This window comes from Podarcis pityusensis (genome assembly GCF_964106645.2).
Source record: "Podarcis pityusensis genome assembly, chromosome: 12".
NCBI classification, from domain to species: domain Eukaryota; kingdom Metazoa; phylum Chordata; class Lepidosauria; order Squamata; family Lacertidae; genus Podarcis; species Podarcis pityusensis.
Window position 1 is genome coordinate 47,936,502 of NC_138037.1, and position 24,314 is coordinate 47,960,815.

The window sequence follows — 24,314 nt, forward strand, 5'->3', positions numbered from 1 at the left end:
ATAGGACTTCCCTATTTATCGGAGAAATGTGGGAGGGTATGTGGAGTTTGGCATCTGGTAACTGCTGCTGTTTTTTTAAGGGGTTTTCAGGGGTTTCCAGATATTTATAGGGTGTTTGCAGGCTTTTCCAATGGTTTTTCAAATATATGTGATTTCCCTCACACATGCAGTACCTCGGAACATAACCCCCACATAAATTGGGAGTTGCCTGTGTATTAAAGACATGATGAAGAAATGCATAAAACCTATTTTTGTATAGAGCAGCATTCAGTTATTCCAAGCTATTTGAACTCTAAAGTTATACAGCCCAGACAAAGGTTTGCTACCTCAAGCAGGATTAGGCCTAAGATAAACCATAGTGCTGACCTACTTTTCTGCAGTGAAACATATCACATTTGATCTGTTTCCTTTGACACGGCTGGTTTTTTAAATGTAAAAGCCACAAAAAACCCACAGACTAAGATGATTGTTATCTGTTCTTCTAAATTGTTTAAGTCTTGCTTTTTTTAGCTAAGGTGTGCAAAATGACTAAAAAGTGTTCAGATACCTTGAAGGCCTTACTAGTAAGAAAAGGGGGGGGGTAAAGGTCCCCTGAACAGTTAAGCCCAGTCAAAGGCAACTATGGGGTTGCGGCGATCATCTCGCTTTCAGGCCAAGGGAGCCAGCGTTTGTCCACAGACAGTTTTCCAGGTCATATGGCCAGCATGACTAAACTGCTACTGGCACAATGGAACACTGTGACAGAAACCAGAGTGCACGGAAACGCCGTTTACCTTCCCGTCGCAGCCGTACCTATTTATCTACTTGCACTGGCATGCTTTCGAATTGCTAGGTTGGCAGGAGCTGGGACAGAGCAATGGGAGCTCATCCCGTCATGGGGATTCGAACCGCTAACCTTCTGATTAGCAAGCCCAAGAGGCTCAGTGGTTTAGACCACAGCACCACCCGCATCCCTGCCTTACTCATTCCCCAAAGATCTGTCAGTATAAAGCACTTTATGAGTACATCATGCAGATTATCTGATTAAGGCAGACAGAGGGAAATATTGCCAAAAATTGACTCATGTCAGCTGTCATGTACTGACATGCCAGCTACATGTGAAAAATGTGAGTGCACTGCAAACTAGCTGTCAAACATTGACTGCTACTGCATTCTTTACAGATAGCAAATGCTGATGGTAAAGGTAAAGGGACCCCTGACCATTAGGTCCAGTCGTGGCCGACTCTGGGGTTGCGGCACTCATCTCGCTTTATTGGCCGAGGGAGCTGGCGTACAGCTTCCGGGTCATGTGGCCAGCATGACTAAGCCGCTTCTGGCGAACCAGAGCAGCGTGCGGAAACGCCGTTTACCTTCCCGCCGGAGTGGTACCGATTTATCTACTTGCACTTTGATGCTGATGCTCAATATCAAATACTCACTGAATCTTTGCACATCCAGAGATTATATAGAGCAGTATTTCCCAAAGGGTGTAAATCAGTGCTCAAGCATGAGGGCAGAAAACTTTAATCCTTTATCCCATGTGAGGGTCCCAATCCAGATTGGGTAGCCCCTGTGCTGGCAACCTGCATGTAAAAATCATCTCCCATTCAATGGGAGCTTTTTCCTATAGAAATTGCTAGCACAGGGTGTGGGTATGTGATCCAGATTAGGACCACAGCGAAGTCATTAAAGCCCCCAAAATTCCCACAGGTATGTGTTTGCTCATAGAGGTCTTTTCCCCTCTGCCAGGATCCGCTCCCCCTGCCAAAATTAGGCTTGAAGAAAGCATTTTACTGTAGTTTGTAGAATAGGTTGCAGTGTGGGCTTCATTTGTAAATGGACCAGTTCATCTATGTGAAGCTGTTCTGACAGCTATTTAAAGTGCCATGCAACAAGATACATTGACTGTCTTGAAGGAGTCTGTTTTTCGTTAGAACCAGAAAGCCTAGTTTTAGATTTTAATGAAGATTATTTTGTGCACAGGTGGACTGTGTGGGTTCTGCAGCCTTGTGAGGGCATATGTCACAGCAAACAAATGGTGATGGGGAGATATTCATCCCCAAACATTCAGGAACACACAAGGGAGATGTGGTTGGGAGCCAGAATTCGTTCCACATTGTATAAACTGCCTCAGAGGAACTAGCCATCTAAGAGCAAGAAATGTGTGAAAATCAGTGTGCAAACTAAGGTACCTTAGTAATCCACTGCCATCTAGTGATGCTACAGCTAATCTGCTTTTTAAGTCAAATGGGTAAAAATCTATTGAAGTGGATTGTTTCATGCAATGTTCTCGCCCCGCCCCAGAAATGGATTTATTTCACAAACATTCTTACGAATATTCAAAATAGGAGTGACCAAACACAATAGTTTGATTACTGCAGACACTGGTGGACAAGAACCAACACAAATTACCACCACACTGTAAGTGCCTGTGGCCTCTTTGCGATAAAAAGCTTTTATGGGATATCAGAAAAACTCAAGTTGTCCTATGCAAAGTGTACAGTATTCCTGGAACTAACAAGTCATGTTCCTTCCTATTAGTAACACAGCCAATATAGATCAACTGTGTGTTGCAAAAAAATAATTTAGTCTTAGCACTAGACTCCATGGTTTTTTGTCTATGAGAGTATGTTTTATGCAGTGTTAATTAAGGAGTTTGCATTACTATAGTGAAATTTTATCAGGGTGCTTCCACACAGTGTGTGTGGGAGAGGGGTGGAGTGGGGATGGATTGCAGCATCAGTTTTTCCAGTGTGGAAAAGCCCTATTAAGATGTTTCTGGCTTCCTGTGCCTTTAAACTAAACGCTTCATTTTTGCAAATTCAGACCGTTATTGTATTCTGTTGATCCAGGCTGCAACAATTACTGATGAATAAACTGCTCTTTGGGAGGGAGGTTTTACTGCTTATTTCCTTTCATTAGGATTTCCCCAAAGAAACTAGTCAGCCCTGTAGTCTAGCTAACAAATATACTTTGGTTTGATCCACTGTCTTTATGGGTGCAATCCTATACATGTGGGAGTAAACTACACTGGATTCAGTGGACCTACTTTTCAGTAGACATGTATAGTAGGATTGTACTGTAGAGTTCTAGCCATCCTTTCTACCAGATGGGGTCTAGGTCAGTTTAAGAAAGTCATAAAATTCAATTGTGAAAGCTGGATATATTTTGGAGCTATGGAATTTCCTCCTTAGAGAGGCCCAACTGTTGATACATTCTGCTATTGCCATTTTCTTGTTTTTTTTAGGTTTGTCATTTGATACATTTTTAATTCAACTTGGTTTTGTGCTTTGAAAATATGTATTGTAATCTACTGCATATTTGAGTCCGGGCATAAATATTTTAAATAAACATTAAAGATTGCTCTGTACCATTTTGAAGAATGTTTAATGATCTCCTTTATCCCTTTGCCTCAGAAACAGCACTTATAATTCCTCAACTTTTGATGAGACTGACGATTTGCAAATGGCCCAGGATGCAGAGATATGCTTGCTGAAGTCAGGAGAACTGATGTAAGCAAAATCCATTGTTTAGTCTTTAATTATTTTTTTAAAAAATCAACGGTGCAGTCCTATACATTCTGCTCAAACGTAAGCCACATTGAGTTCAGTGGAGTTCACTCCAAGTAGGTGAGCAAAGCTCACATTTGTGTCACAGATTTTGGCTGCATGGAGTCCCCTTTCCTTTCTATTTCTTTCTCTTTTTGAAGAAAAAGCCAACGGAGGGATGAATTGGATATGAGGTAAAAAAAATATTCTGAGGTGAAAAAATCTGAAACTCTAAAGGGGGTTCCCTTATTGCTGTCGCTCAGGTGGTAGTTTTTTGTGTGTGTTTTTTTAATTAATCTAAGAAAAGAGCCTTAGCCCCATACCTGAACCACACAGAAGCACAAAGTTTCCCTTTTTGGGAGCAGGGCTCACAGACTCTGCAAGTTTCTGAAGTTTCTGTGGAGGTATAGATCCCATGAATTGGATATCCCATCAATTAATTTCAGTGAGTCTGCTCTGAGTAAGCTGAATGCAACCCAGTATTTGTAACTGCACAGAGGCCATGAGGAACAACTATGTTTTCCTTTCACATCACGTGGGTCTCACTGAGAAAACATAAAGGAAACATGCAATGGGCTCCCTTAGATTGTATATTGTAAAAGTGGCATTGAGTTTGAGATTCACAGTGCACAAATGTTTCTGCAGTAAAGAATGTACAAAAAGTACATGTACACTCAGAGCCCATGTGTCATGTGCATCATCAAATCAGATACAGTTCTGTCATGTGTTCTTTTGTTTTCTTCAGGCTAAGACTGCCTCTAACCGTGGAGGAAATTCTAAAGTTTGGAGAAGCTAACAGAGAACTGTTCATTAAGTCAAATACTTACAGCGTTATTCCCATCACTGTGGAGGAAAGTGGCCTTACAATAAGTTGGGTATTTTCATCAGACCCCAAAAGCATATCGTTCAGCGTGGTATACCAAGAATCAGAAGATTCTCCTCTGGATCAGTGTAAAGTAAGGCAACTTCTTCATAGGGGTGATGTCCACCCTAGAGTGAACTCGAATGTGAAATTGCTGATCTTCTAACAAAAATATGTAACTTGCCCCTCAGATCAGCGTTCATAACTAAAACGTAGCCAATGTAACAGCAATTTTTACAATGGGAACTGGGGGAGGGGGACAGTCCTGGAAGTTACAAGCTGGTTAGCTTAACTTCTGTCCCAGGAAAACTGGTGGGAAGTATTGTTAAATGTAAAATAACCAAGCATATAGAAAAACAAGCCTTGCTGGAACATGAGACAGGTCTTATGAACCTGTTAGTTCTTTGATAGTGTTAACAGATAGAGGTGAAGCAACTGGCATAGCGTACGTGGACTTTCAAAAAGCTTTTTAACTTTTTCATAAACCATCTAGAGGTAGGGGTTCCCTCCATTCAAAGGCCTCAAAAGACTTCCTTTATCAAGTTGCTGCAAAATATACACATAATCTGTTAATTATTAACTTAATTGATACAAACCATGCCTTTTAAAGAGATCTTTATTCATTTGACCATGGCAAAGTTCCTGTAGACAAATTTTGTTCTGGTGTTTCTCTTGCAGGTTCTTATACCCATGATCCGGTGCAATTCCCATAAGGAAACCATCAGAGGGCAGGTGAAAGTCAGAAATACTGGTATCTACATCCTCATATTTGACAACACTTTTTCTAGGTAGGTGCAGCTGGAGTAGGTGAAGTGGAATGAGCTGCCATTTGTAGCATTTTGTGTGTTCTGTTTCTGAAGGGGATGCAAAAGGCATGCTCCTTATTCTCTCTGAAGCCTTGTGGTTCAAATTCAGTGCTGAATGCAATCCCCACACCTTTCAGCAGGAATTGGATCACGGCACTCCTGAGTGGAACCAATCTCAGTGGCGCCTGCATTTCAGCACCAGATTTTAAACAGTGCCAAATGCATGTCCCACTGCAAAGGTACAATCAGGAGTGCACTCATGACATCATGATATGACATCAGGTGAGTGACTGCGGGGTGGGGGTGGCCAGCCAAAAACTGCCACGGGGGCCAAATTGGGCAGTCTAGCTTCTTCTTTTTTATTTCACAAATAGAGCCCACTTTAAACTTGACTTTCCACACCTAGTACATGTATGCACTGTCCTTGTAAGCAACCCTACTATCTTCCATCTGCATTAGTTGACAGAGCATAATAGAAAGCAACCTGGTATCCTCACACTGTTCCTCCCAAAATGCATTGCTTCCTCTCACTGGATGCCTCGTCAAGTTTGAGCATGCTCATAGGTATACGCTTTCTTCATCTGCATACACATTGCACACAGTTTAGACTCAGCTAATGTTTCGGCTGTTGCTTTTTCCCAACAGGTTTATCTCAAAAAACGTCTTTTACCACTTATCTGTTCAGCGCCCAGTGATCTACGATGGAAGCGATTTTCCAGATCCTTGAATGTAATATTTATATACTGTATGTTTTCAATTTATATTTTTAAGAGACACTATTATTTATATACACATAAGCACTAAAATCAAAGATGTGTTGGGAGCCCTCATAAGTCATGCAATAATTCTGAAACCACGATTACATGTAAATGTAGATATAAAGGAACATAACTTTCAATAGGAACACTAATGATTCTGGACTGCAGGTGCTTGTTCAAAAGCCATTTTGTTTATTTAAACAACCTAAGCTATGCAATGCTGCATTTGATGCAAAATTGTTCATAATCCGGATACGCATTGTAAAAAGGGCTAAGAAACAGGACATCTGCTTTTGATTTATTCAAGGCCAACCAAGATGTGATGTTTCTTATATAGTTTGGTTCCCTATTGTGTTTTCTTTACTTTAACCAATAGGTAGTGGTGAGAGCAAGGGAGACAGATCAGGACCATGGAATGGGGGAGGGTAAGGTTTAACCCTTTGTTTTCACTGTGGTCCCAATAAGAATCTCCACACACACATATGTGCCAGCTATTTTCATAATGAGAAGAAAGCTTACGCTGGAAGCATATGTATATATATATAACTATTTTTATATGTCGCTGCTTCTGCGTCTCATTTTTTAAAAAAAATGCTGCAAAAGGAATGAAATTCAAATTCAATTCTGCAAAATCATAGTATCTTTTAACATGGACAGATTTACTCCAGTCAACCTTTCTATGCAGGAAGAAAGTGATGAGACAGATTTTGTTGCTGTTTGGTCACATACTACACATGGCAGGAAAATGACTCTAGATGACGTGCCTATTTAACTTGTTTGCAGTCTTCATAAAAGTCTGCTTACATTAATCTGTGCCTTAATGAGGAAATTCACCTGCTTGATCTTGGTCCTTTGTGGTAAAGGTCATTTTGTAACTTCATTGGTACTTGAAGCCTAAATGTGTCGTGTGGAAGTGACTTGCACTGATTTCAGTGAGATAAATTATTTCCCACTGATGCATGTAGCAGAAGCCAGCTTTGGAATTAGTAAAAGGAAACCTTTATTTTTAAACTGCAGCATATTCACAAGGGGTTTCTTTTCCTAAATTCATTTTACCATTTCATAATTTAGTAAAAATCTATCCAGTAATAGTGCATAATATGGCCATGAAAATCATATCTGCAGAATATTTCCTTAAAGCACTTGTTTTTATAGACACAATTTTTAGTTTCTATTTTTTAAGTGAAGAATAAAAACAAGACTCAACATGACTACCTCCCATACTGACAAAACTTTGTGTAATATTACCAAGACAACAAACACTACCTTAGCCTAATTCTAAAACTATGAATGCTTAAAATCAACAAACACAAAAGTTGCACCAGTGTTTTATTTTGCCACTGCTGGCCAAATACACTGATGAAAATTATTAGGACTGGCGTATATGACAGCAATAGAGAGAGGAATATGAACCATAGGGATACAAGATGTGTAGTAATAATTTCACATAACTGCAAGAGTAGAAGGAAGTATTGGGGTGAATGCTTTAAAATATGCCACTACAAATAAAATTGGTCAGACATGGAAATCACTGAAATAACAGCCAGTTAATTATTTCAACTATTCTTGCATCAGGAGCAGTTGAAATAGGAACTGCTGATACAAAAGACAAAAAATGCCTGAGTTTGAATCCTAGATAAATCTACTGAAAAAGTAAGTTCTATTGATTTAATGGTGCTTATTCCCAGGTGAGTATAGGATTGCAGTTTACAAATATTTTGTGTCTGAAAATAAGTGAGAATAACTTGAGACTTTAAAAATTGCTTTATTTCATAGATATTTTCAGGGAAACACAAAATGCTTTCCTTCTATTTTTGTAAGAAGCAAGCTACTCCCCACCCCATTTTCCCCCAAAGTAACTTTTTTTGAAACTTTTTCTGGCAAGAATTATCATAGGAGTGAAGGTATTCCTGCCATAGATAATCAGTATTGATGAATTTATTATTGCCCACAGCAGACATTGAGAAATTTGGACACTTCCTTCTGAACACTATTAAACTGCAGTGCCAAGGTCAATGTTTCTATGACAATAGGGGAACTATGGATATGTAATGAAATTTGTGAAAAAACTAAGTAGAGGGAGGTACCTTATTAAGGAATTATTTGTATGATCTAGATAAGACCTTCTACGTTACAACAGCCAGGATATTTAGGACAGGGCCCTACTTGAGATTGCCTAACACATCTGTTAAGCCTAGTATCTCTTCCCCATGCTGAAACTTTAAGAAAGTGTGCAATATGTGCTGTAGGAAAGACTTAAGCTGTTTTACACTCTAGATTCCTTCAATTAAGAGAGCAACCAATTAAAAAAAAGGTTTTTGCATCTGTAAATGTTTTGGCATCCTGTCTAGTCCTTTAAAAAAAAGGAATGAATTACGACTAAGTTACTTGCAGTTGCTTCCAACTGAAATCAGTGGAACTTTAGTCATTACTAACTTTTCACACTGTTTTCAATTAGACATATGTGCAACTGATTTAGATTGAATCCAACTCAATGATTCATGGTGGGGAAAGGAGAAAGGAGCTAAATTGTCCGGGGATGAAAGTTACTATAGCACAGTTATAGTAGCTTGGCTCCATCCATAATATGTTTTAGCCGAGTACATATCACATTGCCAGCTATTCTCCTGCTCCACATCTTTACTATCCCCTTATGTACAGTACTTGTTCTGTCAGTTAAGGCTGTGTGATACAGGAATAGCGGCTTAGTTAAATTGTATGGCAGCATTATGCAAATACTTGTGCAGATTTGGGTGGTGAGCTATATCAGTGCCACAGAGAAGCAGTGGTGGTGTTCATTATACAACTCCCCTCCTCCATGTATATTGCAGGTATAGTTTCATACAGATCTGTGCGATGCCTGACACGGTTGAGATGAAATTGTAGAAGGAAATGAAAAAGTAGAAGCAATATGGTATATATTGTGCATTTGCCATTTCATTATTGAATGGTGTTATTATTTAAGGGCTAGGGGTGTATTGTTTTGAATTGAGAAGCATTGCGAATTTAATGTTAAAAGTTGAAATGCTGTTTGCCATGGACTGTGCAATATAAAATGGATTTTGAACTGAAATCCACTTAATATTTTAGCTCTGGTTTTCCATTCTATTTTGCTGTGGTTTGGGGATAGAATGCTTTTTTTAATGTTCTTTGTATTTTAAATTAATATGAAAGGGATACTGTCAAATGCTATATTTCAGATTTATGACTTTGAATATACATAATTGTTTGAAGAACAAGACATCTGTTATTTGTATTTACTTTATAGCTTTGGTTTCCAGTTACTATGTTTCTCAACTGAGGGTTGAATCCAGAGAACTTTTACCCTACAGAGGACCTTTCTCCCGCTGAGAAACTTGATTCCTTCTTCAGAAGAAACTTCTCTGGATTCAAACCCAAGAATATTTGTTTTGTGGGACTGACTGAAAGCTCATCAGCATAAATGAGAACACATACTTACTGCATTTCATTTCAGTTTGTTCCTCATACCAATACTAGTCTTTACACATTTCTCTGACCCATTGCAAGCTCAATTATGTCTCCCCAACCCTTAACATTGCACTTACACACATGCACGAATGCATCCAATAGGAGCTTTGATGTGGTACCACAAACCAAACATGAGATGATGTCATGTCCAAGCTTCTATAAGGTCAGAAAGAACTCTCAGCTCAGAGTATTGGAAGCCTCATTTAGAGGTGAAGCCTAAAATTGTCCCCAGGCCCCTGATAGCAGTATCACCTTTGGATCATGAGCAGAGAAGCCCATCCAGCTGCTGCCGCCGCCTCCAGAGTTTTGGCAAAAGGGAATGAAGTCGTTCACAGTTCTATTTAAACTTTTCAAAATAGAACTTTACAGTTCATCTCACCATCTCTAGGCTGAGCATAGGCAAAATACATAAAACAGAAAGTAAATTATGTAGCTGCACTATCATACGTAAAGGTTATCCCCCAAAAACCATAGCCCAAACAATTCACAATAAATCACTTTGTGAAGGTAAAGATGCTGAAAACGGAAGCTACACAATAGTTCAGTTCATCACCCCGGGCAAACATTGTGGCTGATGAATAACTGGTTGTTATTTATGCATATCCATCATAAATCTTAGCAATCCATTTTTATTTATTAGTGGCAACGATCATTTACTGTGTTGCAGTATCGCTAATAACAAACCACATTTCAGCTATTCACAAGTCTCTTTAGGTATGGTCCTGGAAATAAAGTTTTAATACTATGCACACTTACCAAGGAATAAGCCACACTGAACAGAATGGAACTTCTGAGTAAACATGCAGAGGACTGTACACCAAATATTGTTATCTCTTTAGTAATGTATTTGCTTGCATAGTAGGATCTACCACACTAACAAGGTTTGCAGAGGCAGGTTTACCTGCACAAAGAACAAAACAGAATTTAGCTGGGGTTTGGTTTGGTTTTCAAAAATTTTGTCCATTTGTGTTTCTCTACTTATTAATGAAGATTGGTTTATTAACCTGAAAGCTGCTATGTACAAAAAAGAGAGAGGGGGAGAGAGAGGCTCCGTAAAGAAAGCAAAATTGACCAGCCACAGCATTCAATTGGATATTTTGTTTTGTAATTGAAATCAGTGTGGTTTTAGTTATTTATTTAAAATTTTTAAAAAATTGTACCTGCAAAAATATATTGTGCACTGGAATGACACCAAACCTCAACTGATCTAACACAGGCCAAACCTCCCCCCCCCCCAATGTCTGTACATTTTATATCTGTACATTTGTGTGGATGCAGATGGTTTTTGTACTAGAATGTTTCTTGATGCCTTTTATGCTCAGGAACTAATTAAAATATCTCTTGTCATTTAAAGTGAATGACATTTTACAAAATTAGTAATCAGTTATATGTAGGGTTGCAGGATCTCCTGAGTCACAGGCCAATATTCTGAAAATTCAGGACAGAGATCTGGCAGTCCTAGCAATATCACCAACAGGGAAATTTGCAATGCTAATGAATCTGGTTATCTCACGAGACTGTAGTTTAAAAATGAAATACAATTTTATCAAGGTGATTTTTTTTAATGGTTCAAATGTTCGCTGTATGACCTATTTATTGAATATTTACATACTGCAATAATGTGTGCATACTGCACGTATTGCAATAATGTGTGCATATTGTATTTATATTACACCATTACATACCTATGCAACCTTGAAAACTGGAACAGATCTGCTGCCCACCTCTTTCCCTGGTTTGCACCTTGTGATGGCATAATAAATAGGGCAGTATGATTTGTGAGGGTATGTTTATCTTTCCAAGTGTTTGGTTTTTGTAACCCTGTTTTGTAACATAATTCAATTAAGGAACCTAAAGGCAAGGGGCAAAAAGCTTTCCCCTCTCCCAAATACATACAGCGGCAGCTGAATTTTACTCCAGTGTCCTCCAGATGAAGGGCCGAATAATAATAATAATAATAATAATAATAATAATAAATTTTATTTATACCCCGCCCTCCCCAGCCAAGGCCGGGCTCAGGGCGGCTAACAACCAATAATAAAATCAAGTTGAATGAATACAACTTAAAAACAAGATTTAAAAAATTAATAATAATACAAATTTAATAAATAATAACAACAGTATTTACGCAGAGAGAGAATAAACGACATGCTTACACTAAATAAAACCTGAATTAGATCATGCATCCCTCTTGTTTTTATTTTTTTAAAGGGGGGGCTACTGCCGCCCAGAAATAAAAGTCACGTTAAAACCCTGGATTTCTCCCCCGCCCTATGGGAGAGATAAGCAAGAAGGCAGCCCCGTCTCTAACATTAGAGCCGTCATTCAAACGTTCCGCGCTGCCTTTCAACTGCTCCGCCCCCGCCGGACGTTCAAATCCTAACGGCCGTTCCGCGCGCCTCAACTTCCGGCCTCGCGACGGTTTCCTCCCCCCTCCTCTTCCGCCAACGGCATTCCGAAGGAGGGGGTCGCGAGCCTCCTGGCTCCGTCGCTATGGCAACCGCCGCGCTGTAAACCGCCGCCGCTTTGCCTCAGGGCCGCCGCCGGTTCGTCATGGTGAGCAACCGGCGCGCTACCTCAGCCTCGCCCCGCTTCTTCTTCTGCCCCCTCACGCAACGCCTAGCTACCCTCAAGCTTCCCGAGAAGGGAGAGACGAGGCCGTGGCGTCTCCTGCCCCTCCGCCCAAAGTGTGGCGCCTCCTTCGCCTGAGAAGAGGCCTAAGCAGCCTGGGTTTTCCCTCGCTCCTCACCCCCAACGCACCCACCCACCCGGGTTTAGAAATTGGGGGTCCCTCCTGACTGAGGGAGCCTGAACCTCCCTCCGTGATTCGCGGTCCCCAAAACCACGCCGGCCTTGATCCTTCAGCCGCCGCCTCCTCACCCCGCCCCCTTTCGTGTAGGACGGCGGGACGTAAAGCATAATTTGGGACCTGTATTTTTATGCTCGTTTGTTTTGGCCTATCCACGCACACAACCCTGCGCCCTCCTTCTCCCAGTAGTTCGTTGCCACAAATAGAGCTCCTCTTGCCTACTGTATAGGGAAGCCTTTTAATGTGCAGTGTTTTCTGATGTTTTTATATACATCATACATTTATATATATCATTTCATATATCTGGAGGGGTGTTGTGGGATTATTCTTATTTTGATTTTATATATTGTGATCTTTTCTGTGAACCGCCCTGAGACCTCTGGGTATAGGGCGGTATATAAATTCAATAAATAAATAAATATACATTGGGAGTCGCTCAGAGTGGCTGGGGCAACCCAGTCAGATGGGCAGGGTTATCAATAAAATAACAACAGCCACCACCTTGCAGGATGGATAGGGGAGGAATGTATTTCTGCACAGCTTTTAAGTGGGAGAGAGGCCCACTGAGTTGAGCTTGCTTTAGCATGTAATTTTTTTATTAAAGCTTTTCATAGTACACTGCGATATAGAAAACTAATGTAAATAAAAAACAGAAACAGCTACAAAAAAATACAAATAGAATAAATAATACACGGAGTCCTCTCACCATGGAAAACCCAACATTTCCTTGCCTCCAACCCAGGGTCCTCCATCAACCATCTACCACCCATGAGGGCGTACTTTCAAATAAATGCACATAAGAGATTGTAGGGTCATGAGGGTGAGAATTGGGGACCAAGACCAAATGACTTATTGCTATGTGTTTTGGGTGTTTCCTTGGTTGGTTGGTTGGTTGGTTGTATCTATCTCTACCCCTGAACCTCTGTAGTGCAATGGGTCAGTGTGTCTAGCTCTTAACCGGAAGATTGGTGGTTCATACCCACCACCACTATGGAATGACTGTGGGCAGGATTCCTGTGTTGTAGGGGATTGGACTAGATGACCCTCAGGATCCCATCCAACCCCATTATTCTATTACTATTCTTGTTTCTTTCTCAACAATATATGGGACCTTCTGCTGTCACCTGTACAATAGCTCTGGCTCTGAGTTTTAATCAATTCATTAGCAGGAAATCCAAATACGATACTTTATTGATATGAGCTTCATTGCTGTTTTTATTCTCGTTGCAGGCAGAGCTGGGTCTGAATGAGCAACACCAGAATGAAGTTATCAACTACATGCGATTTGCACGCTCCAAGCGTGGCCAGCGTCTTAAGACAGTAGACTCTTGTTTTCAGGACCTGAAGGAAAGCAGGTACCATGAGGATGGAATACCTGTAATACAAATGTAAACACAAATGAAACCAATATTAGGTGTCATTCCTTAACAAACTATGGGAAGTGACATATTCCAGATGTCAGGCAGCCATGTTTGCTTGCTGATACTTATGTAGAAAGCAGGATTGTCCCACTTTTGGGACGATGGGCATAATTTGGAAGTGCTCAGTCTAGTGATGAGCTATAGCATTTGACCAGTTTGCCAGTCATCTTACTAGAAAAATAAATAGTCATATAATATTTCAAGGTCTTGTAATACTGCTGAAGCTTTGGGTTGTTAGCACGGTTGTTGTTTTTTAATTCTGTTTTGTGGGCTTTTCTGTTTAGGCTGGTGGAAGACACATATACTATTGATGAAGTGACAGATATACTGGATGGCTTGCAGACTGTGGTACACAGTGAGGTGGAGTCAGAACTTATTAACACAGCCTATACCAATGTATTACTTCTTCGCCAGATTTTTTTCCAAGCAGAGAAGTGGTATCTTAAACTGCAGACTGACATTTCTGAGCTGGAAAATAGGTAAAATACTATAAAGAGAATTTTGTATTCACTTAAAGTGTATCCTTACTAATAAGGTCTTTCCCACCACAGTAGTTTCATAAATGGCAGTTTATAGCATAATACTGTTCATGCAGAAGTATCAGTGAATTCATCGGAGGTTACTGCCTGGTAGGTTTGCAGCCTTAGTCTCAAAATGATTGGGTTTTTTTAATCTAAGAAGTGATTGTTTTGTCTTCATTAAAAAAGGTTCTGTCTTGGCATAGTTTTTACATGTAAGACTTCAGGGCTAATTCTTTCATTTTCTAACTTTTCATTGCTTTATGAATTATAGAATATAACTTGGTGTTCAGTAGAATTGCTTGACTAAAATATTTTCTATTCTTTTTCAAGAGACTTACTAGAGCAAGTTGCAGAGTTTGAAAAGTCAGAATTTACATCTTCAAATAAGAAGGTACGTGTCTATTTCTAAAACTCACCAGATGAGGCTGTGTGGGTTTTGTGTGTGGTTCTTGTTTAAGGGGAAAGGTAACAGTAAAGAAAGTTCTTGCAACTAGTGAGCACCCCTGCTGAACACAACATGTGAGACCTTTGCCCTGAGTAAGGGAAGGAAGATTTTCTCATGCCGTGCTGTTCTTGGAGCAAGCATCAGCTCTGAGAGAGTTTAGTACTGCTTTTGCCTGCTCCAAAGCTTGATGTCCTGTGGAGGTCACTGCCAGTCAGCTCTTCAGGGTGCAGAGAGTGGACAGGCTGACCCAGTTACCCAGCAAGCTAGGGAGAAAGCAGTGACAGCCCAGTTGTGGATGGGATGGAGAGGAAGGTGTTCTTTTCATGACTGGAAGACCAGCTGAGGCAATGTCAGCCCAAGATAGCAGACTTTTTAGGAGTGTAGGAATCCCCTTTTTGATCGCTACACCCCTCTTCTCTGATTACTCTAGCATGCACAGAGAATATGATTAAGGGCTCAGTGACAACCACAATTTTTAAAAGACATTTGAAGGCAACTATGTGATTTTTAAAAGACATCTGAAGGCAGCCCTGTTCAGGGAAGGTTTTAGTGTTTGGTGCTGTATTGTGTTTTTACTGTTTTTGTTGGGAGTCGCCTAGAGTGACAGGGGCAACCCAGTCGGATGAGCCATATATAAAGATGTTATGGACTACAATGCCCATCATCCCTAAACATTGGCTGCACTGGGTGGGGCTGATGGGAGTTGTAGTTCAAAACATCTGGAGGGCACCATATTTGCTACAAAATGATTAGTCTTCTGGCCAAAGTATGGAAAGGCTGGAGCAGTAATTGCTATTATAATGCTTGTTAGAAAGAAAATGTTTAATTGAGTACTCTAACATTTTTGTGCCTACTGTAGCCTAATCCAGAGTTGGTGAAGCCTAAACTTACTCCATTGCATGAAGGAGCATCAGAATTATTGAACAAGGTAAAACTTGGTTTTTGTGATATTTATGGTGGTTCATTGTTGGTTCAACTGAACCTGTTTTATATTATTTCAAACTGTTTAGAATTTACTGAAGTCCTCATAGCCTCTTCTTAGCTTCATAAGGTGTATGTGTCAGTGGAGTGAAATGGTGTGTGTAATCAAAAGAAACGTGAGGGAGGGGACAGGAAAATATCTTTAAAGGCGAAGCTTCTGTCAGAAAAGAGCTTGAAGCTATGTCTTCAGAAATGGAAGCTGAGGACTAGAGGGTGTGCATAGAGCAATCAAGATTAATGCATTTCTACCCCAAATTAAAGTGAGAACATTTCCCTGCCACCACCAGCCTTTAATGATTCCTTTAGATTCAGTTACTTTCATCGTTCCTCATTCTGTGGTGCCTCAACAGCTGCCTGGGGAAACAGGAATGTTAATTAGTTGTGGATCCCACTTTTCATGCTAGTATAATTTTCTGTACAGCTTCTATTTTTCAAATAAAGCAGGAACAAAGTACAGTATACCAAAACCTAGTAACTTTCTTGGTCTCACATAGGCATACATTTTTTTTCTAGTCTGAAAAACACTTCTATGTGCTAGGCATGATGTATTTAGGGTTTGGTCAAGAGCAAGCTAATTTTTTAATTGTTCACAGGAAATAGCAAGACTCCAAGAGGAAAATGAAAAATTGAAGACTAGATTAAAGACCATAGAAGGGCATGTAAGTTTGCTTGAGATGTTGGTATATGTGTATCAAAAGAGTAGTAATTCGATTACTTTTCTAAAAATATGTTCTGAATGTTGTTTTCAATCTTTTCCAGGCTACAAGTGCACTGGATGAAAAATCAAAGTTAGAAAAGGCTCTACGTGAGCTACAAATTGCCCAGGGAGATCAAAAGGTTTTCACATCATTTCTACTGAATATTGCTGTTTTGATAAAATTACTCCATGTAGATTATTTTAGTAAATTTTCAGAGATATTCTTGTTAATCTTATTTATCCAGATGCGATCATATGTAATGCTGTTTTAAAACCAAATTTGAAGAATTATACCAATAAAACAAGTTTGGCATTGCAAAATAAGAATTTCTCTTTGAGTAAGGTAAAATCCTAAATTTGAGGCAGGCTTTAAATTTTCTTTCATACACCTTTTTCATTGTTATAATTCACATTTCTTGTTTTGTTTTGCTTTCTAATATGGTTTGTGGTATGTATTTGATTTCTCATTTCTAAGCATTTCAGCACTTTGCTCCAGGGTTTACACTTATACTAAACTATGGTGCATCTGCTATTGTCAATTTAAAAGTGTTTTCATCAATTCTCTAATTCTGAAAATCCTTTCTATGTTTACTCAAAAGTACCCAATGATTTCAGACAGGCTTTATGTAAGTTTTCAGTAAGTTCAGAAAAATTATATGCATGCTTACTTGGAAGAACATTGCTGCCTCCTTCCCAAAGTCCAGTGTCTCGTTTACCTGGCTATGGGAAGGCAACACAAGAGCTGGGTGGGGGTGTCAAATTTTGGTCTCACCCCCTCTACCCCACGCAACAGGGCAGTGTGTGACTTACGGGTTCTATGTCAAAGTACTCTTGTGGCCCACTTGGTATGAAAAGTTGGGCCACCCTGAGCTATGTTATTAAAATAAACAGAGTACTCATAGTGTCCAGGCACTCTTTTAAGTCACCCGGGCAAGAAGGGACTTGTTTTTAGGCAACATTGTACATATTAAGTACACCATTATTTTCTGCATTGCTTTCCAGAATTAAGATTGTACTATGCCTACTATGTCAGCTCCACTTCAGAGTTCTATCTTTGATTTTTAAGTAATGACATAAAGTTACTGCTTTTATCATCCACCTCCTGTTCTGGAAAAAACGAGGCTGAGCTGATGTCTGAACTAGAATGCCTCCAGCTGATCATTAGAAGAACTCTATAATTAAGAAATAGTGCCATGAATTTTCTTTTCTCTCTCTCCTCCCTTCTGTTCCCTTTTTCTTTTGTGTTCAAGGGCAGTTACTTTCATACATTTGTAAGATGCTTTGGGAAGCTTTTTGCTTAATAATTGAAATAGAGAAATAAGCTCATTGTATATATTTTTATCATTTGAAACTTTAGATTTTTAGAGAGAACAATTGTTTACTCTTGTAACCAATGGTCATGCATTTATTTAATTAAATCATGAATATATTTTTTCTTTTTTCAGTTTAACCCAACTCAGGATATTAGTGAGTTAGAAAATACTATGGCTGATCTGAAGTGCAAACTTGAAAAGACTTTGCAAGACAGTACTGCAAGCCAAAAATCATTGGAAGAGAATTTGGTAACAACAAAGCATGACCTTCTTAAGGTTCAGGACCAGTTGGCTATGGCTGAAAAGGTTAGTTTTTATTCTGTTGAATAGTTATAGTCATTACCACCTTCCTTAATGCCTGTAACATAAGGCATTGATAAAAGTGCACAAGCTTTTTCTGAAGCAGAATATTGTTATGGCACATATACACAGGGGCAGTTACTCAGATCCAGTGTTTCTGTGCATGCAGTTGACACATGAGGGTCCACACATGTTTTTTTTCAGCACCATATTAATTGGTGTTCTGCTGCTTGCCATCAACACCTGTGGGCACAGCTTGACAGAAAATACCTCAAATGTGAGTTTTTCAACCCTCTTCCCCCAGTTTTCCTGCAAGGTTAAACTGCAGTTTGCTTGCTCTTTTTTAAAATACATATTTTTGTGCAATTCTGATTTACAGAATTGTAAAAGATCTGTAGATCTTTAAATAAAAACAAACTAGGACTACTTAGTGCTCTGAGTGTACAGTGTGCTTGTACAACATCTGAGAGCAAGAGGCGGCAGGGTGCCTTCCTGCTGCAAAGGAAACACTGGCTGTTTTGTTTTTCAATCTCTCTGAGAGCTCCATGCAGCAGGAAGACTGTTGGAGCAGTTTGAAAATACAGCGAAAGGAGGCTCAGGGTTGATTGGATTCCTTTCCCCACCCCTCAGCAACACAATCAGATCCTGGATGCTTTATGCTGAAGCTGAATATCAATTGGAGAAGTCTGGGAAAGCGGAATTATATTAGTTTACAGATGTTTGGCACACGTGTACATGCTCCACTCAGAGCATTGAGCAATCCCAAACATTTATTTTTGTTTTTGTAGGTTGGTCATGTAAGGAGCAACAAGAAGTAGAGGCAATAGAGGTCACCTACTAAAATGTCACTACCCATGTGACATACCACTCAGCCAGCCAAACAAATGCTTTAAGGGGTTTTTAAGTGAGAGTTGTTAAATACATAAACAGTGTCTATTTCACTTTTAAAAATAACAAAGTAAATATATTGGTAATTTCAAATTAACAGGAATTGGAAAAGAAGTTCCAACAAACAACTGCCTACCGCAATATGAAAGAGATTCTCTCCAAGAAGAATGAACAGATAAAGGAATTACGAAAGAAGCTTTCAAAGTAAGCAGTGCTATTTCATTTGTCCTCTCAGCGTGTGGTTTGTATGGTAATGTTTGCTTTTGCAAAACTTTTAAGAGCTACATACTTCCATTATCTGAAAACAGGTTGGGGCCCAGTGAGCTTGCTTCTGATGCACTCGAACACTTGGGACTAGCTCAGTAAAAATTTATTCCTTTTTCTTTAAAATGCTGACCTTCACGCCATAGAACAAATGACATCAGAAACACCAACATTTTCAAAACCTGTTTGCCAGTCAACACAAATTACTGCTGTGTCTGAAACACAATCGTAAAGCTGCCTTGGACATTCAGATCTAGGTGTAGAGTTCTTTGGATCGCAGCCTGAGATCCTGATGTTCTTTCTACAACTTAGGCAGTGAGAACCCATAAACATGCATACCACAAGAGGTGGTCCTTATTGAAGTGCTGCAGAAAGGAGACGAGTAGCTCCTTCTGTTGACAAGATACAATGGTGGCAGATTACACTTCAAAAATTTGGTAAGAATACACCAGTAGACAGTGGAGGTGGACACTCGCCTGACGTCTGGTCACCTGTATTGCTGCTGCGTACTGAAACAGGGTTATGTGAGGGCAGCATGGTGCCAGTGTGTTCCTATCTCACTGTCATGTTCCCTTTCATTTCCCTGGTATGTAGCAGCAGTGAGGCAACCAAAGGTCAGATGGGTTCTGCCTCCCCACCCCACTATCCACTGCTGCAATACACTTTTCATCTTCCTCCAAATGTGGATATAGAGAGAGCTAAGTAACCCTAGTGTATATCTAGTCACTTAGATATTTAGAGTGTCCCATCTGTTTCAGTACTGTTTCACTGAAATTGCACTGCAGAACTGGAATGGAATGGCTCAAATGGAGCTTTCAAATTCATAGGGTTTTGAGCTGCTTGGGTAAGGTTTATAAATTCTAGGGTTATGTATTAAGATAGTAAATTATCAGATTATTTTGTAATTCAAAATAAATTAGATTATTGGCAATGTCTTATGTGATTATTTAATCATTACCTTCCTATCTTGCCTGTTTATTTAAAAAAAATATTTTAATCTGTTTTCTTATTTCTTTTTTTTTTAGATACGAACCAGATGATTAAGGTCTGAAGAGCATTTGCTGTGTTAAACTGCCATAAAAAGAAAATGCATAGGATTTTAAAAATATGAAATCTATTTTCCCCAATATGTTGGGATTTATGCTTTCTAAGGAGTTTATTGTTTTCTTTTTCTGAAAAAAATGTTTATTGATAGGAAGCCGTAATAGAATTGAGAGCAAAGAAAAGGCATAGTCTTTATTTCTGTACTTCATGTCTTTGGAATAGCTATCTTGTGGATTGCCTGGAAAACTACAAACATGGAGGTATTAATTCTTGTGAAGTAGAAAGATTTATTTTAAACAAAACCAAAAGTTCAAATTCCAGTTCTTTTCATACCTATAAGGTACAGACCCAAAGAGTTAAATTCCTGTAATTTACATGCTTCTCAAACATGGCCTTTCTTTTACAATTGTACTAGGAGCAGTGATTCTCTAAGTAACTTGTTAATTCATACCTGCTATTTATTTTAAAAAATATTAGCTCAATAGTTTCAAAAGAGCTTCTGCACTAAAGGGAGAAAAACAATCTGTTATGTGTAGGAAGTGGAAAAGCTGGTGCTCAAATGTTAACTAACTAGTAAAAATATATTTTTTGTCTTACACATCTAATTGAAATTACACTGTCTTAAATTTCGTTATTATATCACAGATGTAAGGAATCCCATCTCCAATACACCTTCCATTCATTTCTCTGATGGTTTGCACAGAAACTCTGGACACTCCACACTGAAATCAATAGGTTATATGCAGCAAACAGCCTTTCTGGAATCTGTCCCAGGAAATACATATCACATCCTAGAGGTAAATGTTCAATAGTAGAACAGAAAGTAAAGTTTTTTCCCAAATCTGCTAAGTTGGCAACAGACTAGATGAAACCATTGTTACTTTTGGGAGTGACAGGTCAACCAGTCTTCATCATGCAAGTATTCCAACCTTTTGGGTTCTGTGTATTTGCCAACCATATATTGCTATATATTTTGTCTTCGTTATATATGTTATTAAATTCCTAATTTAATTAAATTCCTAATTAAGGCTAATGAAACTTCTTGCCTCCCAAATCCTGTTTGGTTGTTTTTCAGCAAATACAGAAGGACAAGTTAGGCGTTTTTGTATGTAATCTCACAGCAGTTTACATCTCTTGACCTTATTCTCTCTTCTAAAAAGCAAACAACCAGTGGATATCTTGAGTGAGATCCCATACTGTAGTGACTTATATGGAAATTCTGCTCATATAAATCAAACACAGGTATGCATATTTGCATAGTTCACCTTTTATGAAATTCAGAATATTTTGGTCAAGGCTGTATAGCAGAAGTAGAGCAACTTTTTCAGCCTGAGAGCTGCATTCCTGCATACACAACCTTCCAGAGGCCACATGGTGGCTCAGAGGCAAAAATGGATGGCTCAATGGATGTGGCTTGCCTTTATACAGTAGGTGACATTATTATTTACCCCATCCCTTTTTTGCTTCATCTTTGGGTAGGAAAACAAAATAGAATGCAAGAGAAGGAATGTGAACTAATAATTTGACAGAGGAACTCTCTGACCAAACTCTGTTTCATAGTAACAGGCTTTGCAGCATCATTATGTGGATTATTCTTTATGGGCATGGTAAATCTTGGTTCTTTTATTTGCTTCAGCGCACTATAATATAAATAAACATTTCATTATAGAGTATCAATGACTGCTGAATAATTACAGCAAAACTAAGTGCATTTTTTTTAAATACCAAGTTTTCTTTCACCAAAGTACAGCCTGTGCTAAAGAGCTACAGACACAATATCCAGTATTACTGGACTAGCACAATAATCTTAAATTGCAGTGGTTGTTTTTTTCTATTATGAAATGTAGTTTTAAATCTTGATTATTCGCATCCCCTCTCTATACATTAAGTTAACAAATCAACATTCTATTTAATTGATAGGAGGGGCTGAAAAGAACTTTCTAGAGTGTTTCCTAAGAACTTTGTTTAGCAAGTAACAACCAGAGGGAGAAATAGATGAAGGATATAATGGAAGAGGCAAGGATGAAAGCAAAGTATTTGGGGGGAGGGAGGAACTCTGTATCTAACAAAGTGTCCATCTAGTTTAACCTCTTGATTCTAGGATCAGCTTTCTCAACCTTGAGTCCCCAGATGTTGAACTACAACTCCCATCATCCCTAGCTAGCAAGGCCAGAGCTCAGGGATGATGGGAGTTGTAGTCCAACAACATCTGGGGTCCCAAGGTTGAGAAACACTGCCTCCAGAAAGCCCACAAGCAAAACACACACACACACACACACACTACCCTTCAACTGCTGACGTTCACAAGTCATTTACCTATCGGGGATAACAGACGATAGACCTATTCTGTATGTGCTGGGTTTGAAGATTCCTTTCCTCTGTCAGAGAAAGCAACCCTTTGGCTCTAGCCCCATGAAACCTTTAAAGGCTTTTCTAAGAATGTGACAGGTTCTAGTGGCAGAGCCTATAACTTACATAGTGTGTATTTTAACATATACTTTACCAATACTTTACCATAGTGTGTATTTGTGTCTTTCATACCTGCTGCTTCAAGACTGCAAAGAAGCTCCTAAATACTTTCGGATTTAAATTAGCCCAAAAAATCCTCAAAAACATAAAATTGAATGATTCCTTCCCTCATAGGCCAGCATATAATAGCATTAACCCCACTCTCATTTTTAATAAAATAGATTTTGTTCCCTGGCTGTACCTCAAAACTGAATCGGATGCATTTACAGTAACAGGAGGTTGCGAAAAAATAACTTTTTCTTTCAATGTGCTTTTGTGCTTATGAAATGAAGCATGTTTTCTGTCAGTCAAAATTTAAGCTGTTTCACATTGCCATGACAGAATAAACAGCTTGCATAGCAGGGAAGCGGCTGAATTCAGTAGCTGGTCACTAATTGACTTGGAAGTGGTTCAAAATGGTAATACTTTAACTGTTCAGTATGTTTCATATGTTTTGGCGGCATTTGTCTAAAAATTAGTGTAAACCATTATACTTAAAAACATACCGTATTTTTTGCACCATAACACTCACTTTTTTCCTCCTAGAAAGTAAGGGGAAATGTCTGTGCGTGTTATGGAGGGAATGCCTACGGGTGGCATGCCTACGGATTTTCCTCCTCTAAAAACTATGTGCATGTCATGGTCAGGTGCGTGTTATAGAGCGAAAAATACGGTACCCATTTTCTTTGGTGTGTCATAAAGAAAAACCAAGGGTCATACAGTCCTTACTGAAAAAGCTCTCATGACATTTGGGGGCAAATGGTAGATAGTTGGATGTGGGGTATAATTTAGACTGGAGGAAATAGCCCTAACACAGCAGCCTGAATCCAAATCACAAACACACTGTGTGGCTGCTCAGATTTCCCAACATCTTGTCTCATCTGGCCTTCAAAAGAACTACTAACAGCAAATACGCATAACAGAACAAGCAACTATACTTTGTTGCTTGTTTTAAGGCAGGCTACTTTTTGTGTTCCCGGTTTAAGTCATGAGGACCTCTGGTTTGGGACTAATGCACTTTACATGACTAACAATGCAATCCCTAACCATATCTACTCAGAGGCAAGTCCTACTTGCAGGTCAGTTGGGTTAGGGTTGCAGCCTTAGTCTAAGGGTACTTCTATAGGTGGGCTTCATTTGTAAATGGTTCCGAATTTGCTGGATAACCTACTTGACATTCCCCAGATTAAATGCGGTGAGCAGCAGGAAATACCAGCTAACATTCTGATATCAGTAATATTGTGTAGATGCTGGGGGGAGGGACGTTATCCCTGCATGCATAAACAGTACTAAACAACCATCTGGAAGTACCCCTAATCTGATGTTGCAGCAATGATACTTGGTGCTACCTTTTAGACTCTTACATAAAAACACTGAGAATTTTTGTTAATTTAACGCCACAGTCTAAATTAAAATATAAAATACTGTAAAAGTGGGTCAAAGACTGAATGATTTCAGTCAGTCTTTCCCTATGATCTTCATTACTGCTCTTAGTGCACATTTATCATGCCATAAATTGGTTATTGGGACGCGGGTGGCGCTGTGGGTAAAACCTCAGCGCCTAGGACTTGCCGATCGCATGGTCGGCGGTTCGAATCCCCGTGGCGGGGTGAGCTCCCATCGTTCGGTCCCAGCTCCTGCCCACCTAGCAGTTCGAAAGCACCCTTAAGTGCAAGTAGGT

General features: G+C 39.3%; 2 protein-coding genes across 5 annotated transcripts in view; both read left to right on the plus strand.

The window, feature by feature from the left end:
* FYCO1 (FYVE and coiled-coil domain autophagy adaptor 1) overlaps positions 1-9,192 on the plus strand; it is a 58,508-nt gene extending 49,316 nt beyond the window's left edge. For 3 of the 4 annotated variants that reach the window (XM_080975734.1, XM_080975736.1, XM_080975735.1), the window contains 4 exons: positions 3,396-3,491; positions 4,273-4,483; positions 5,068-5,177; positions 5,841-9,192. In XM_080975734.1, the coding sequence (XP_080831860.1) occupies positions 3,396-3,491; positions 4,273-4,483; positions 5,068-5,177; positions 5,841-5,922 (499 nt within the window). In that variant the 3' untranslated portion in view covers positions 5,923-9,192. The remainder of the gene's footprint in view (positions 1-3,395; positions 3,492-4,272; positions 4,484-5,067; positions 5,178-5,840) is intronic. The other variant, XR_013978366.1, reaches the window with a different exon arrangement.
* A 2,666-nt stretch (positions 9,193-11,858) lies between these two features.
* Positions 11,859-21,163, plus strand: LZTFL1 (leucine zipper transcription factor like 1). Its single transcript, XM_080976018.1, has 10 exons — positions 11,859-11,998; positions 13,482-13,606; positions 13,957-14,151; positions 14,524-14,584; positions 15,498-15,566; positions 16,213-16,278; positions 16,379-16,456; positions 17,762-17,935; positions 18,918-19,021; positions 20,107-21,163. Exons 1-10 carry the CDS (start codon positions 11,996-11,998, stop codon positions 20,123-20,125), a joined length of 894 nt encoding a protein of 297 aa, XP_080832144.1. The 5' UTR covers positions 11,859-11,995; the 3' UTR covers positions 20,126-21,163.
* The last annotated feature ends 3,151 nt before the right edge of the window (positions 21,164-24,314 follow it).

What these genes read in the sequence shown, in the direction of transcription:
- LZTFL1 (XM_080976018.1), top strand. An exon ending in CAGGACCTGAAGGAAAGCAG is followed by an intron (nt 13,607 to 13,956) that starts GTACCATGAGGA and finishes TTTTCTGTTTAG; the next exon opens with GCTGGTGGAAGACACATATA. An exon ending in AGTTGGCTATGGCTGAAAAG is followed by an intron (nt 17,936 to 18,917) that starts GTTAGTTTTTAT and finishes TCAAATTAACAG; the next exon opens with GAATTGGAAAAGAAGTTCCA.